This window comes from Acanthisitta chloris, unplaced genomic scaffold (genome assembly GCF_000695815.1).
Source record: "Acanthisitta chloris isolate BGI_N310 unplaced genomic scaffold, ASM69581v1 scaffold12846, whole genome shotgun sequence".
NCBI classification, from domain to species: domain Eukaryota; kingdom Metazoa; phylum Chordata; class Aves; order Passeriformes; family Acanthisittidae; genus Acanthisitta; species Acanthisitta chloris.
The window spans coordinates 29,474-45,448 of NW_008677703.1; the positions used below are offsets into that span (position 1 = coordinate 29,474).

At 43.4% G+C, this 15,975-nt stretch overlaps 1 protein-coding gene across 1 annotated transcript in view; it reads left to right on the plus strand.

Annotated features, from left to right (window-relative positions):
• Positions 1 to 15,975, plus strand: part of ADAMTS17 (ADAM metallopeptidase with thrombospondin type 1 motif, 17) — a 163,322-nt gene that overhangs the window by 20,721 nt on the left and 126,626 nt on the right. Inside the window, exons 3-5 of the mRNA XM_009076620.1 lie at positions 3,185 to 3,268; positions 3,956 to 4,113; positions 10,386 to 10,429. Coding sequence (XP_009074868.1) covers positions 3,185 to 3,268; positions 3,956 to 4,113; positions 10,386 to 10,429 — 286 coding nt within the window. The remainder of the gene's footprint in view (positions 1 to 3,184; positions 3,269 to 3,955; positions 4,114 to 10,385; positions 10,430 to 15,975) is intronic.

A 15,975-nucleotide genomic window follows, 5' to 3' on the forward strand; every position in this document is an offset into this window, starting at 1 on the left:
CCACCTCACTTGGCACTGTTAGCTGATGTGCTGATGATGGACACTTGGTGTCTGAACAGCTTGAACACGCAGAGTCTGTGGGTGATGGTTTCCTTGTTGCCTGAGTGAGAGGGGCAGTATGTTGTTGCTACCGTGATGGAATCTGATTCCTAGCAAGAAAGACCTATGGATTTGAATTCTTATATTTCAAAGACAGCTGGATTCTATGATAATGTTTTTGGGCACAGCCTACCTGGCACAATCTCTTTTAACACTGGCTGTGTCCCACCACAGTGGCTGCGAACAACCTATGCTGTATCGGGCTCGTATTTTTTTATCATATTTTTTATGTTTGTCTTCTCACTGGGGTTCCTTCTAGCCTTAAAACCTGTGATTTGAGACAGTTTGGGTTTCCATTTGGAAGGACAGTGTGTGGGATGCAGCTTGGGGCCACTTTGAAGGGAGAACTGGAGCTATCCCATGCTGGACATGGCCAATTCCAGCCAGTTCTGTCCTGCCCTCACCACAGAGCACAATGGAGCCCATCAGGAGACCCAGCGGCAGCTCTGTCAAAGATGTGCAAGAAAGGGGAAAAGAGCTGAGTAGTGAAAAAAAGTGAGGAAAAAAAGTGTGAGGAAAAATCCTTGTGAGCACCCAGGTCAGAGCAGCAGGAGAAGGAGCTCCAGGGGCTGGAGCAGAGGTTGCCCTGCAGCCTGTGGGGAGACCGTGGTGGGGCAGGTGGCTGTTCCCTGAAGGATGTTGCAGGTTGAGGAGAGAAGCCTGTGCTGGAGCAGGTTCTCCTGACAGGAGCTGTGGCCCACAGAGAGGATCCATACTGCAACAAGGGAAAAGTGTGAGGAAGAAGGTGCAGCAGAGAAGCTGTTTTGTACTGACCACAGCCCCCATTCCCCAACACCTGCATGGCTCTGGGTGAGAGGGAAGGAGTCAGGAATAGAGGACTGAAATTGAGCCTAGGAAAAGGTGGTGGGATGAGGTGAGATGAAGGTGTCATTGTAGTTCATCTTTTTTTCTTTATAAACAAATTATTTTAATTGATGAGTTCAATTTTCACCAAGTTAAGTGTGTGTTGCCTATGATGGTAATTGTTAAGGGATCTCCCTCTCAGAGGGAAAGGTTATTGTTCCTCCTAGGTAACACAAACTGTCATCAATCTGGGACTTCTTAGGGCTTCATTTAAGAAAATAAGCAAACAAAGCTTGAATAAACAAGCAAAGTGAAGCCTCTTTTGCGTGCCTGGTGTCTTTTTGGTTTAGTATCTGACTGCTGCTGCTGTGTGCTGGGGTGAGTTTTTCTGAGATCATGGATGGATGCAAATACAAGTGCAGTTAAAGTTATCCTCAGGATGAGAGCATAAGAGAAAAGGAAGAAGGGCTGACAGCTCTCAAGATGACATCCTAAACTCTCCAGCAGCTGGTTCTTGCTGTGAGAGTTTGGCAGTGCAAAGTACCTTTTGAAGTCGGTGGTGTTTGGGTCTGTCTGTGCTGGGTCTGGAGGCAGACAGCTTGTCTGCTCTGATGGGCAGACAAGCACCGTCACTCATTAGGCTTAATGATAAGAACCTGTTTGCTGTACTTAGTCTCATTTCATGAGTGGAAGCTTTCTGGGATGGTCAGAGCTAGGGCAAGCTGGGCAAACCAAAGACATCCATCCCAGGCAAATGTTTGTCAGCTGCTGTAGTGGTACAGGAGAGATTGTCTTGCTCAGCAGTTGATGCCCCATTGACCCTCTCGGCTGAACGTCCAGGTCTCCATTTACACAGAGGTCAACTGTCAGAGCCCTTCTCTGCAAATGTCAAGTTTATCCCCCCAGGTCTGGAGTGAGAGGCCTGAACTGCTCTACCAACATATCCCCAGGCTAAGCAAATAGTACCAGCACTTGTGTGCATTTGTACACCAGCCCCAGGGAAGATAAACGGCTCATTGTGCTCATACTGGAGGTCAGTGGGTCAAATACTGAGTAGCTCTGTCTTGCAATCTGTGCCTAAATTGTAGGAAGCATTTACGTGTGTGCTTAAATCCAACCCCAAACACTAAAGAGCTTAAGAACACTCTTACACTGAGCACATTCTTGAGTGTTTGCACAAATAGGAAAAATACCAAGCGTTGAAAACATAATATCCAAAATGTGTTCATGCCTTGGGTTTGTTGTAGGAAGTTAGCTGAGCCTGTGTGACACTTGTAGCCAAACGAGCTGCGAGCAAGGAATACACTTACCTGGGGCCAGAGCCTGCCTCCATTTGTCAGGAGTCTCTCCTCGGTGGTCTAGATTGTGTTCTTTTGGCTACATAGGGAATACAGTATTCATCCAATGGTTTTGATGTGATGTTCTACACCTTTTCAAAATCCCTCCCTCACCTTTCTTGATATAGTCCAGTTAAAACATTTCTACACGGAGAAACGAGTGGAATAAAATTCTGGCATCAATTAAGATCTTATATTCTAACCTATAAAAATGAGGTGAAGTATCTGAGCTGGAATGCAAAATCTGGAGAAAGTAGTAAGGTAGTTTCCGGTGCTATTTTTGTATTTCCTGAGGCTTGTGTCATTATGTGCTGCCTTATTACTATTCTCTTATATAAGATATGAAAATAACAGAGGGAAATTGCTTTTCCATTCTATTTCCTGAGGTCTAAAACACACCATTATTTCATCTTGCATTCAGATATCTCTGATATTTAAATGCTGAAGATCCATGTTAGTTGGATGCTTCATAACATATGTCCATGTTATCGAGACTTTATAGAGTTTCTATAGAATATTTTTCTTCTTTTCTTTGTTGTTTCTCTTGTCTATTCCAGTCAAAAGCTGGGTTTTCTTCAGGAACTGGCTTGTGTATGTTTTGCTTTGCTTTGGTTTAATGTGTTTTGTCCCTGAATGTTGAATCTTGCTTAGATTAATCTGTGACAAATTGGTCAGGGGAAGCCAAGTGCATTAGGTAGGAGCAAACCTACTCTGGTTTTGCAAATGTTTTAGCTATACTGTAGTATGTAGAACCATAGAGTAGTAACACAGTAGCTCATAAAAATATTTTATTGAGTGTAGTAGCACAACTCATTTGGGTTTGTTTTGGGTTTGTTTTTTGAAGGACAAATGTCTAAGTATACTCATCATTAGTTTCTTCAACTATTACTAGGTGTTGGTATTGTTACTGATATACTATGGATATTTTCTTTGCATTTTGACAGGTGTACAACATGTTTCAACATCAAAGTCTTGGCATTAAAGTCAACATTCGAGTGACCAAACTAGTCCTGCTTCACAACCGTCCTGTGAGTTCAAACTAACTCATTTTCACCCTGATCCTGTAACTGTGCTGAGTGGTCTCACAGAGCAGGGGGGGAGGGGGGAGGGGGGCATGTCTGGCCACAGGATCACAGATTGTGAGTGGTGCCTGTCACACTTCACCAGGCAGCATTAAAAGTGGGAAGTAAAGGGGTTGTGGGAGTGAAAGGAACCACAGTCCTTTTATTTATCCTTCCTGGTAAATCTTTGTCTGTAAACCAATCTCAGGAACTAACTGTTAGAGAGATGAAAAATTAGACGGCTCTGGTATCAAATATATAACTTCCAGATTCAGGAGGCTTTTGAGTGTAGTGCTGTGTTAGAGGCTTAGAATCATGGAATCAAGGTTGGAGGAGACCTCTAAGATCATCAAGTCCAGCCATTAATCTGTCACTGCTGGAACCCCTCAACAGTATCTTTTAGTGCCAGATCCAGATGCCTCTTAAGCACTCCTAGGGATGATGACTGCTGAGCTGATGGAGTTTGGTCTGTAGATCAACTGACAGAAGTCAGTGTGGATTCCAAACTCCTGAGTTCCCCTGCTCAGATGGAGCTGTTTTTGCACTTTTCCTTCTATCACATCCATGTTTTTGAGCCTCTGATTTTTCATCAGACATTTGCTGCTTTATGTTAAGACTGTGGCTGATATTTCTCCTGTTTTTTCCCCCCAAAAGGCAAAGTTGTCTATTGGGCATCATGGAGAGAGGTCCTTGGAGAGCTTCTGTCAATGGCAAAATGAAGAATATGGTGGGGCAAAATACCTTGGTAACAACCAGGTCCCTGGTGCGAGGGATGACACTCCTCCTGTGGATGCTGCAGTGTTTGTAACCAGGTATAGTAAGGTCTGGCTTATCACTTTACTTCAATAATGCCCATGGTCAGTGATGGGGTTAGCTGGGGATGATACATTACCTACATGCTGTTCAGATGCCTCAGATGAAAGTGATTTGTCATGTTTCTGTGTTTACTGAACAAGGTTGTACAAAAGCATTTCTGCTCTTGAAGCAAAGTGTTGTCATAGTTGTGGTCACTGTTACATGTCAGAGTCAGGGTCGGGCAAGACATGGGTGTAGCACAGGTGGTGCTTTTCCTTCACACCGCCGGATATAAGTGGAAAATACAGGTGAGGTTTTGGAGCATGAGCCCTTCTTCCTTAGAAGAAAGGAACTGAGAATGCAGTTGAGAACAAGTGCTCTGTGTGTAATTAGGGATGAATCAGCTGAGCAGTCTGTGGAGCAGATGGTGTATCAGCAGTGGAAAGGTGGTGAGGGAGTTATCTCCTAAAGAAGGTGAGAGATGAACACCATGAACTAAATTAATTTTCTCTCTCTTTGCCTGAGGAGATAACCACTCTAACACCCCTCCTCTGTCACAACTGAGATAGAGGAGGGGTGTCATTCTTAATTTCTTTGGATGTTTGAAAACTCCTGCATTTATTTCAGATATGAAATAATCTGTGTATGAATACTTGAGCAGGATTCTTTGCACCCTGCAGCTCTGTACTTATTGATGTGTCAGACACATGAGATAAAGTGAGCAAAAAGGATGTTGTCCCTATTAACCTCTGCTCTTTTTTCCTCCAACTTCACTACCTGAGCTCAGCCTCACAATACAGAATCACACAATCATTAAGGTTGGAACAGACCTCGGAGATCATTGACTCCAACCTACGACCTAACACCACCATGTCAACTAGGCCATGGCACTAAGTGCCACATCCAGTCTCTCCTTAAACAGTGCAAGTCCCATGTTCCTCACAGCTGCCATAAATTTTGAGTAGCAAATCCATGGTGTTTTAAGTTGACTGCATCCTTTAAGGTGTAAAGGAAGAATCCGTTGTTACAGAAATGATCTCTGAATAGTTAAAGTGAGCACAGAATTATAATGTAAGATGGTTGCTCTATGTGCTACCTCCTACCCACATCTTCTCCAATTTGAGACAGGAAATGTCTGTATTGCAGTTCAGTATTATTCACCTTTTTCACCTTTTTTCTCTGCCAACAATGTGAGTAGAAATACATGTTTTTGCCTAAATTACCATCCTGATTGTAATAATCTATTGTGTTAATAGTCCCATTGCAGACTATCCATGGGATTTTGGTGAGTGTTCAGTAAAATATCTGGTGAGCAGGGCATGGAGCCAGCAGAGTTCCTAAGAATGCACCTTCACAGACATGTGTGCAGTTCCCCCAAATCCTTCTCTCTCCTCTGTATTCTCTGTAGTCCACCAAGCACTTACGCAGATACTTAACAGTTTAGACAGGGTGAATAGTTCCTTTGAAGTCAATGGGCTGCACATCCTGGTTATAGTTAAGCATGTGCTTCACTGGATCAGGGCCTAAATAAATAACTAACATTTTTGTTAAACTCATCTGGGCATCCAGTTGTCCTGCATGACAAGTGAGGCAGACAGAATCCCTTCTGATGTGCTCTGAGCGCGGGGCGGAGAGAATGAGCAGAGCATTTCATCTGTGCAGACTCTCTGCAGCTTATAAAACTGAATGCATAATGTCAGGCTAAATGAGTTGGACTCAGGCATCTGAGGAAGAATTGTAGAAAGAATTTGTAGGAGAAACTGTGTGATAGGTTTTGCAGTCAGAATAGCTGGAAAAGTGCAGGTTTGGTTGGGTTAGAACCTAGATGCAGCTTTGGTGAGAAAGTTCAGGCCAAGGGAGCACATGGCTGTGCATAAAAGCAGCATTTTTCCAGTTTGATAGACCAGCAGTGTGTACTTGTAGTCTTTCCTTCCTTCTCACTGTGTCTTGTCATGCTTAACCCATCCTGCTTCTGCTGCATAGAGGATGCTGCATTGTTTGGAAGAATTCTGGCCCAGCAGCCTGATTCCTGTGTCAGGGAAATGAATTTTTCTACTCTTGGCTTTGGAAGTGTGTGTGTGTGTGTGTGTGTCCCTGGTCCCTCCCCAGACTGTACAGATGGACCAGTGGTAGAGGATATGGGAGCAACAGCATGTCCAGCACAAATGATTGCGCCAGAAAAAGCAGAAGCTGAATTTTCAGCAGCTGCAGCTGCTTTAGGACTAGAAACAGATTCTTTGGGGTCAAGCTCTGAAGAAATCCCTCTGGTTCCAATCTGGCTGGTTCATTTGAAACACCAAGGCACATTTGCCTTTTGAAACTTCACCTCTAACTGATGTTCCCCATATTCTCCTTCATACGCAAAAGTGGATTACTCAGGTGGCAAATATCCCTCCTGTGGGATTTTAATAGCATCCACCTGAGTTCCAGGTGAGAGAGATACTGTGTCTGTGAAATAAGATGTCCAGCTCAGTAAATGAGTGAGAGAGTGGGAATAGTCTCTGATGGCCCTGAAGGTCTGAGTATAATGTTGTGGTCTCTATAATCATCAGACTTTTCTTGTTCAAATTCTGTTCCTAAACTTGCAGAAACTCAGATCTCTGGCATCTATGGATAATGTAGTCCATATTTTAGCAGGCAGCTGACCAGAATAACTTCTGTCTGCAGAATCTGTATCTTAGTGATCTTAGAAGCATGTCTCATTTGAAACACATTCCCCCTCTTGATCCTCTGTCTTTTGCATTCCCTAGGAAATCTCCAGACACTGATGTTGCCCTAGCTCCTGACTGGAGGTGTTTGGGTCAGCTATTAGACTATAGGTGATGTGAAAGCAGAGCAAAGAATGACACAACACTGACAGGAACAGGGTTCAGAGCTGTCATTAAGCAAAGACTTGGGTTTTTTTTTTCCTGACATACTGGTGTAGTTATTCCATTTGCAGTCTCCTCCTCCCTTCCACATTTCTCCAGCCCTTTGCCTTCCCATTAAATGGGCAAATGGAGCAATTCACTATGCATCAAGGAAACTGGGCACATAGTGCTACTAAATGTACCTATGGATGTGGAAAGTTTATTTTGGCAGGTTTTTGACTGTACCAGTTTCCTCTGTCCTTTAGCTTTATGACCCTGCAGGGTCAAATTGGTCAAAAGATGTCATTTGAAGGATACTGGGAATGGCCATTTAACAGAATACTTCTTATTCCTGTTGCACAGTTCAACTACTGTCCTTCCTTCTTACAGGAAGGACTTGAATTGCAGAATTCAGCTTAGCACAGTTAGGTATTTTTTTCCAGTTGGTGAGAGCCAGATGGAAGAGTGACTGTAGGAGGAGTTCAGAGCTCTACTGGCTATTTTTATTGAACAAAACAACTGACTTGTTGTCATTTTTTTGAGAAGAATTGTTTAAGTGTGCTAATGGAAACACTCTGCTCAGTGCCACACGTGATGACTGAGAATTTCACAGGTCCCCAGAAGATGAGAACATGTGTCCTGCTTGATTCAGTCATGGGCTGAAAGTGAAGAGTGAAATTGTTTCACAGCTACAGTGTGTAATTTCAATATATTATCCAAGACTTAGTGTGATAAGGTCAGATCTTGCATCTGAACTGCAGCTCCTGGAGTAAGAGTTTTATTCCAACATAGCTCTGTAAAAGATCTGCTAACAAAACTATGTCTCTCTCTGTGCACATGCAATGAATATTAAAGTATTTTTTTATATCATTGGAGTATCATTCTGTATCCTTCATGTCAAGCTCTCACTTGAAAAATATAGTTGCAGTCAAGCACAGTAACATGCCAGAGGGACACCTGTGATTGAAACCTTTAAAGCAGATCAGTTGCAGTGCCAGGGTGGAGCTATCTTAAATCACTGGTGTGACTGATCCAAAGGTGAGACAAGTCTTTCTTAATGCCTTCCCAGTCTTTGTCCCCCCTCTGATTGCCAGGGAAGGACTGTAGGAGTTTCACCAAGAGGTTTTGTGATGGGATGGCTCCTTGCCTTTGGAAGAAGACTGAGACCCACCAACCTTGTTTGTGACTAAAGGTTTGGATGTGCTTTTTATTTTGGCCACAGAGTTTTGAGGTAAAACGTTTACAGTGGGTCTGGATGATTCAAAGCCTGGAATTTTGGTACAAGGCCTTTGAACAGAAGATTGGAGTCTTAACTTGTGTTTCTAACAGTTTAAAGGATGGGCTGAGGAGGTTTCATACCTGCAGTGAGTTGGGCAGCTCTGTTCAGTTCTGCCTGCTGACATTTCAAGCCCTTCCCTGACCAGACAGCACCCAGTGCTCTCTTCACACACAAGAGTTGCTCTACCTCTGTGGGAGAGTCTGCAAGTTGTGCTGGATGTGTGGACCCTTCATTTTATGGCACAGTGGTAATTTCTCCATGGAGCTGCCTGAAAGTTCCAGGCACCTCTTGGTGTCAAACAGTTTCAAGGATCTGAGTTGCTGTGCATTATCTGCAGAGCTGGACAGCCCCTGAAGAGAGGCTTTCCTAGCAGTGGCCTCCTGCCATCTGCTAATAGTTCAGCTATCTGTTGTCACAAGAAAAGCATCTGTTTGATTTACCAGTTTATATAACATAATAAGTCCTTAAATAAACCTCTGTCAAGTTGGCTCTGGGAACTCAAGCAGGAGCACTTGTGCCAGCTCCATCAGGAGACTGTCATTAGTCTTCCTTGGAAAGGCTTGGAATGCCAAGGTGTCGAGACACAGTTAGGCTGTGCTGAAAAATGAAAGCCTGGGCTGGTGTGTGGTCGAAGCTTCCGATTTTTTGTTCCTGACTTTTTTAACACTTGGGTGGTTGTTATGGGTTTTTTGCATTGAAGCACAGTTAGTTTTCAATGTCTGCTGAACAAGAGCTGGTAATAGCTCTTTGTTTCTCTCCTCCCAAGCCCTTGACAACTTGGTTTGTGAGTTTCAAAGGAGGTTGGTGTGGAGGGTTTGGGTTCATGAGCCACAGTCCTTGTCCTTAAATCCCTTTTCCTATAAACCCCAGCTGCATATTTTTCTTCAAGAAAAGAGTATTTTTAACATTTATCTATTTTTATATTTCTCTTAAGTATTTTCTGTCTTTAAGTATTTATCTTTCTCTAAGTATTTTTTATCTTCCTCCTGCCAAACTCTTAAACTCTGAATCCCACTGGGGGTTCCGGCATTGCACGCGTCGCACTCCAAATGTGCTAATAGGCTTCTCTCACTAACCTCCCCACAGGGTGAGGAAAGCCATAATGACAGAGATTATGATTCCTCATCTTCCCTTGGGTTAAGGAACTTCTGAAATGTTTTAGCACATGTGATGTTTTTCTCCAGCTCCTCTTCATAGTGGATTGTACTGCAAACAGAGCTGGCGAAGAGAGCTCCTAAAAGTTTAGGTCTAAGTGCTTGTTGAAATGTATTCAAACCATTAATTTAGTTACAAAATACTTTTCCTCCCACACTTGTTTTTCTGTCATGTGGAATCTCATTTACAAAATCCTCTCACATGAAGTGTCATTGCTTAGATGAGGAGCTTCAAGGATTTTTATTCTGTTTCTGTTTAATACAGCTCCTGGTTGTTTTGGTGGAGCTAGTGACATATACAGTAACTTTTCCTGCCTTGATGGGATGTGGGAGAGTAACAGGGGCCTAATGAAATACCTTGAACCTCTCTGTGCTGGATTCAAATCATAAAACAGCCAACCTGACTGTAATAAGTTTAGCTGAACCCAATTTACCTGTTGGCTGAATCCTGAAATTCTCTTGCTTCTTCCTTGTCAACATCTCTTTCTCTGTTCAGTCCTGGTTCTTTCTTGTCCTTTTCTATTCTAGTGGAAGAAGAAGACAAACACTGAAGAACTGAGAATTTCTGGGTATACATGATGATGAGTTCTGTGCCTGCAGGCAGTGCCCCACACATCTGCTCCCACTTTTGATGGTGCTGTTGCTTCACAGGGTGTCTGCTCCTTTGTGGTACAATTCTCTTGTGAAAATAAGAGATTCAGTTCTGTTCCAGTTGCTGAAGAAGTCTGACATCATAGACTGAGGCAGTGCTTCTAGGTGCTAAATCTTTAGTACCAAGTCTGTTAAATTGGACTGTAGTATATGGAGCTGATTCACGTAATTGCTGTAATCTCACAGTAGCAATCAGTGCTGCTATCTGTGTTGTCATCGTGTAGACTGTACAGCAGCCCTAAAAAATCCCCAAACCTCAACACCCATGATATGTGAGTCATGCACCACTGCTTTTTCCCAGCCTGAAGTCTGGAGGCACAGGATACATTTCACTTCTGTTCTGTTTTTCTTTCTAGGACAGATTTCTGCGTGCACAAAGACGAGCCTTGTGACACTGTGGGTAAGTCAAAGAAGCAGGGAAGGGTATTTTGATAGCCAACTCTATGCTAAGAGGAGTGTTCTGGGCAATCTTTCATTCTTTGGTTCACTGTAATGTTGGTTTTGCTGCTCTGTCAACCTCTGTGATGCAAATATGGATTAGCTGAGCAGGGTTTGAACGAGAAATATGCCATTAAATTTTAACCCCTTCTAAGGTCTCTGAGTTCAGCAATTAATCTGAAGTATTTCTACTTCTTTGGAGTGGATGTACAAGAAATTGCCCCTTGGTGTGTCTGTATAATGTTCCTTTCAGTACTCTCTTGTCTCAAACAAGAATTTTCTAACTAAGGAATGTGTTTGCCATTGTAAGAACCTGTGTGACACTCCCAGATCAAACTGGCACTCCGAGCCCAGAGAAGAATACCTCATTGTAGGAAAGCCAAGTTAAATCTTCTTTTCTGCCTCCTGCTCCTCCTACTTCCTAACTGCCTTTAATCATATCCAAACTCTGCACACACAGGGTCCTTACATCCCACACATTAAATACTTTGTTTATTTATTTCACTCAGGTAGGAGTAACCTGTACTGTATCTGTTCTCCTGGTGTTTTTTTGAATCCCCACAATAGCAGCAGTGTTTGGAGCCACAGCTCAACATCTTTATGGTGATTGCATGATTTTCGTTAGGCTTGCCTCAAAGTCAAGTGGCCCCTTATCCTACATTCTATGTAAACTTGGGAATGATCCTAATTTTCAGCTGTTCTTACACCTCAGTATTCAGGGAGACACTTGCAGACCTGGGGCTTGCTATGCTGACAGTGGGTGATGAAGAGTGTGGGGGAAGTGCCTTCAGAGCTCTGAACTGTGGAAAGCTCATCTTGGAATGCAGGTCCTTCCCTCTCTGTGGTATGGGGACTGATCAGGTGAAAGAGGAAATACAGAGCTGAAATACACATCTATCTTCTTTTCAAACATGAGCAAGGACTGGCCTCTGTGTCCAAGTTTTCCTTCCAGTCAGAATCCCTCACAATGCATTTATTCTGTATCCAATGGAAAACAGACTTCCACTAAGCTCATCTTGGAATGCAGGTCCTTCCCTCTCTGTGGTATGGGGACTGATCAGGTGAAAGAGGAAATACAGAGCTGAAATACACATCTATCTTCTTTTCAAACATGAGCAAGGACTGGCCTCTGTGTCCAAGTTTTCCTTCCAGTCAGAATCCCTCACAATGCATTTATTCTGTATCCAATGGAAAACAGACTTCCACTGAGGAAGGTTTTCATACTGTATACCTGCACCTGGAGATGGCTGTGCTAAGATACAATAAAGAAGTTTATAAAAAAACCAAAGAGAAGCTGATGGAAGACACATGCTGACTAAAGTCAGAGCTCTTTCCATTTTTAAAGACAGTATTGTTGAAGATCTCTATTCAGCGAATTATATTACCAGAGACAGCATGACTAAGGAAATATTTTTATGACTTCTTTTCTGTTCTTACAATACCCAAGTTATTTCTTGTGCTGCAACTTGCTGCAGGCTGTGGCTGCAGTGGAGAAAGTGGAAGATCACAGCAATAAAGATGAAACTCATTTGTTACTCTTTCCAGCATAATTTTTCCAAGGCATTTAGAAGATGAATATTCCTGGGACAAAAGCAGTCTGGCCTCTTTGCTCTCTTCAATCCTACTTTTGCTTCCTTCTCACCTGACAGTTTGATTATGTGGCAGCAAAGCATTTGCATCTTCACTTAGGCATTTTCTGTGCCTCATTTTGTAGTTTTACAGTTTGTTAAGGGGTTGGAATGGTCCTTAGAGATCATCCAGTCCCAACCTCCTGCCCTGGGCAGGGACACCTCCCACCAGAGCAGGTTGCTCAAGGCTTTAGCCAACCTGGCTGTGAACACTGCCAGGGTTGGGGCAGCCACAGCCTCCCTGGGCAACCTGGGACAGTGTCTCACCACCCTCACATAAAAAAACTTCTTCCTACTATATAATCTAAATTTCCCTCTCTTAATTTATTCTCATTACTCCTTGTCCTGTCACAGCAACTCCTACCCAAGAGTCCCTCTGCAGCTTCCCTGGAGCCCCTTCAGCTCCTGGCAGGTTGCTCTGAGGTCTCCACACAACTTTCTCTTCTCCAGGCTGAACAGCCCCAACTTCTTCAGCCTGTCCTCATAGGGGAGACGCTCCAGTCCTCTTATCAACTTTGTGGCCTCCTCTGGACTTGCTCCAACAATTTGACCTTGTGCCATTTACATAAATTCACAGCAGAGGAAGAGTAAATTAACACATGTAGTTTTGTGACATGCAGCTTGAGAAAGTACTTGGTTTGGTAATACTTAATTTTAGCTGTATGAAGGACTTTCCAATCTTCCTCCTTGGTCAGAATACAGTAAGTGGATGTCAGTTGCAGAGCAGTAGTTTTTTAATGGCCACCATTCCATGCCCTGTGTGTACATCTGGGTTATATAAGCAACAGTGTAGTGTGGTGTTTGCTTGGGCTGAATAGGAGTGCAGCAGCCAAAGCAGGCTGATGCCCATTGTGAAAAATCCTCTGAAGCCACTATCTTGGTGTTTCAGCCATCTCTGCTGTTACCAGATTCCTGTTCCTCAGTCCAGCTTCCAGATAGTTTTCTCCCAATCAGCAGGACTGGACTGAAAGCAAGAAGCTAGTTCAGTGAGTGACATAGCATTTGGTCTTGACAGTGATGCTCAGGGTATACCACTCCCCAAAGTTCTCTACAACAGCAACTTGCTTTCATTTCTTGCCTAATACTTCACTGTTATAGATGAAGAACATGGCCTCAGAACATGCATGTGTGTTTCTATACCTGCTTGTGGATGAAATTGGCCCTTGCAATGTGGGACACTACCATCCTGTAAAGGAAGAAACATCTTTCTAGTGAGCAGGAACTCTACTAAACTAGGAGACTGAGGCTGCTGCTCTATATAAGGCAGAGAATCTGGACTCTAGACTCCTGATTTCTATTCCCAGCTCTGGCACTGACTCATTGTGTGACATTTGGCAAGTCACTTATATTCTGAATGCTTCTGTCTACCTCTATGAAATGAGGATTTTGAGTGCAAAGCTAGAGGAGATTGCATGGCTTAGGAAGGTCTCATATAAAGCAGTGTGGTGTTCTTGAGTGCATGATGCAATACAAGTCCAGAATCTAACGTTGCTTAGTCATGTTTAAGAGACTGTAAAGAATCTGTTAGATCATGTGGACTGAAATAAGAGGATTCAGAGCACTGTTGGTAATGGTTTTCTAGTGACAGTGCCTTGATTTTCTTTACACTGTGAGAAATATGGAAGCAAATCTTTCCCTGGTGGAAGCATTGAGGCTCAGCTGTTGTTCAGAAGTCAGATTATGAAGCTGAAATGGCTCATAGGAGGTGTTCATTTGTGTTCTAAAAGATCCATATTGAAAAACCTGTCTGGAATCTTTGCCTGCCATGCAGACACAGAGAGAAAACAGCAGCAGGAGGTTTGTATTTGTATTCTGGCAGGGGCCCCTCGCTGAAACCAGTTGCTCTGGGGACTTGGTTCAAATTTTCTTGGCCCAGCTGCCAGGGTAGTGTGGAAGGTTACATAATGGCTGAAACAAGCTCAAAAGTGGTGAAAATATGTAGGTATGTCCTCGTGGGGTGATACCTCACTGGCTGCATCACAGAGCAGAACCACAGCAGTGTAAGAAATAATTTGGTAATGCTCATTGCCCCACTTTGCTGGGTAAGGTAGCCCTGAGAATGGCTGAATTCCAAATGAGATGGACAGGAGGAAAACAATATTTCTGTGTGCAATACATTTGCAACAATCATGTTCCCACAGCCTCCATTGTGGGATACGATACGCTCTGTAAGTTGAGCAGGAAAGTTCTCTCTGTGTGACACAGTCTTGTCACACAGCAGTCAGAATTCTGCAGCCTGCTTTGGGCTCATCCCTCATGCTGTGAATCTAACCAGAGCTGCTGTTTCCTGCAGAAAAATCTTTGTTCCAGTGGAGCTGCCTCCAAGCCAGCAAACTGCGAGTTTAATGTCTCACTATTAATATCAGGCTGCAGCTTGGAGCCTTGCACGTTGTCAGGATCCAACCTTTCTGTGACATAAGCAGATTGAGAATGCCCCTTTCCTTCAGTATTTCCACTGCTGGTGCCAAATAAGCAGCTTTACGGTTAGTTAGGAATGATCCTGCATATTTCAAGGCAAAGGTTGGCCTTCATTCCTCAGTGTACATGTTACCCCAGATCCAAGCTGAAGCTTCCCTGTATTCAGCTCATAATAAAAGTGGGGACAGTGTGGAATTGGGAAATGGAAAATGAGAATGTGTCTTAAATATCCTTAAATTGCCCTGGTTAAAAATGTCTTTACCTCTGCTGCAGTCACATGTGCTTCTCTGTGGCTTGATGTTGGGGAAAGGAACGCAGAGCATAGTGTGTGTAAGCAGAGGGGCTGAGCTGGAGGAATTGCTGCCTGGAGGAAACCAAGCACAGAGCAGAGGTGATTGAGAAACATAGTTTTCCAGACTCTTTCCATAAGTGAATCAATGTTTTGTGAAAAACATTCCCATCTCCTGGCTGTTTATCGCAGTAAAGCGTTTCAAAATATGCCCAGATTTGACAAACAAGGGTCTGTGATCTGTGTCTCCAAGTAGGTTGTTTTATTCCATGTAAAACACCTGAATAAAGGCTGCATGTTTTCACCTTTTCCTTGGCTATTTGCCTCTGGAGTCGTGTGCCCTGTCCACAGCAAGGGACAGTTCTCTTCATTCTGCCTGAACTGTGTCCTGTTCAGTTAAATCTTTCTCCCTAGGTCATATTGATTCCAGTCTCCTCACAGTATCACAACAGAGAATTCATCCCCAAGGAAAGGGAAAAGACTAACTGGTTTGCTGTGAGTGGAAAAGAAAAGGAATTCTCACATTAAAAACATTTTCCATAGTGGTTCGTGTCGAATGTTTCTGTATATTCCAGGGCGGGTTTTTATTTGATGCCAGAATAAATAGAAATACCTGCTGCTTAAAACAATTCATTAGAGCAGCAGTGCCTGGCTTCAGCAAAAGCCTTGCTGGGACTGTCCCTCTGAGCAAGCCCAAACACACTTTAAGGCATTAAAATGAACATACTGGAGGTTAAAATGTCCCTTAAAGAAACACTGCCAAGTTGATTTGGTGTTTGAGGAAGAAAAGGACCTCACAGCATTGCTGATTTCTGTCCCTTGGGGCTCTGTAGGGCAGTGGAGAGTCAGGCTGTTGGCTTGGGGGAACCAAAGGGAGCTGTGGTACAGTGCAGTGGAAGAGTTTTTTCCTTCCCTTTTGGTTGCTAGGGAATAAATGCTCAACTGCACAACCCAGACAGTGCAGAACTGTGCTATTGGGCATATTCATCACTACCATCTCCCAAGCCCCACCCTACCCAAAACAGCCTTCCAATTTCTTTTCACCAGCTAGCAATCCTTCCTCTTCCAAATTCCCACTAAAAACCTCTCTGCCAAGTGAGTGTAATATGAGATTGCATAAATCTTAATAGAAGCACTGGGATGAGCACAGCCACTCAGGTAATCAGGAATTCC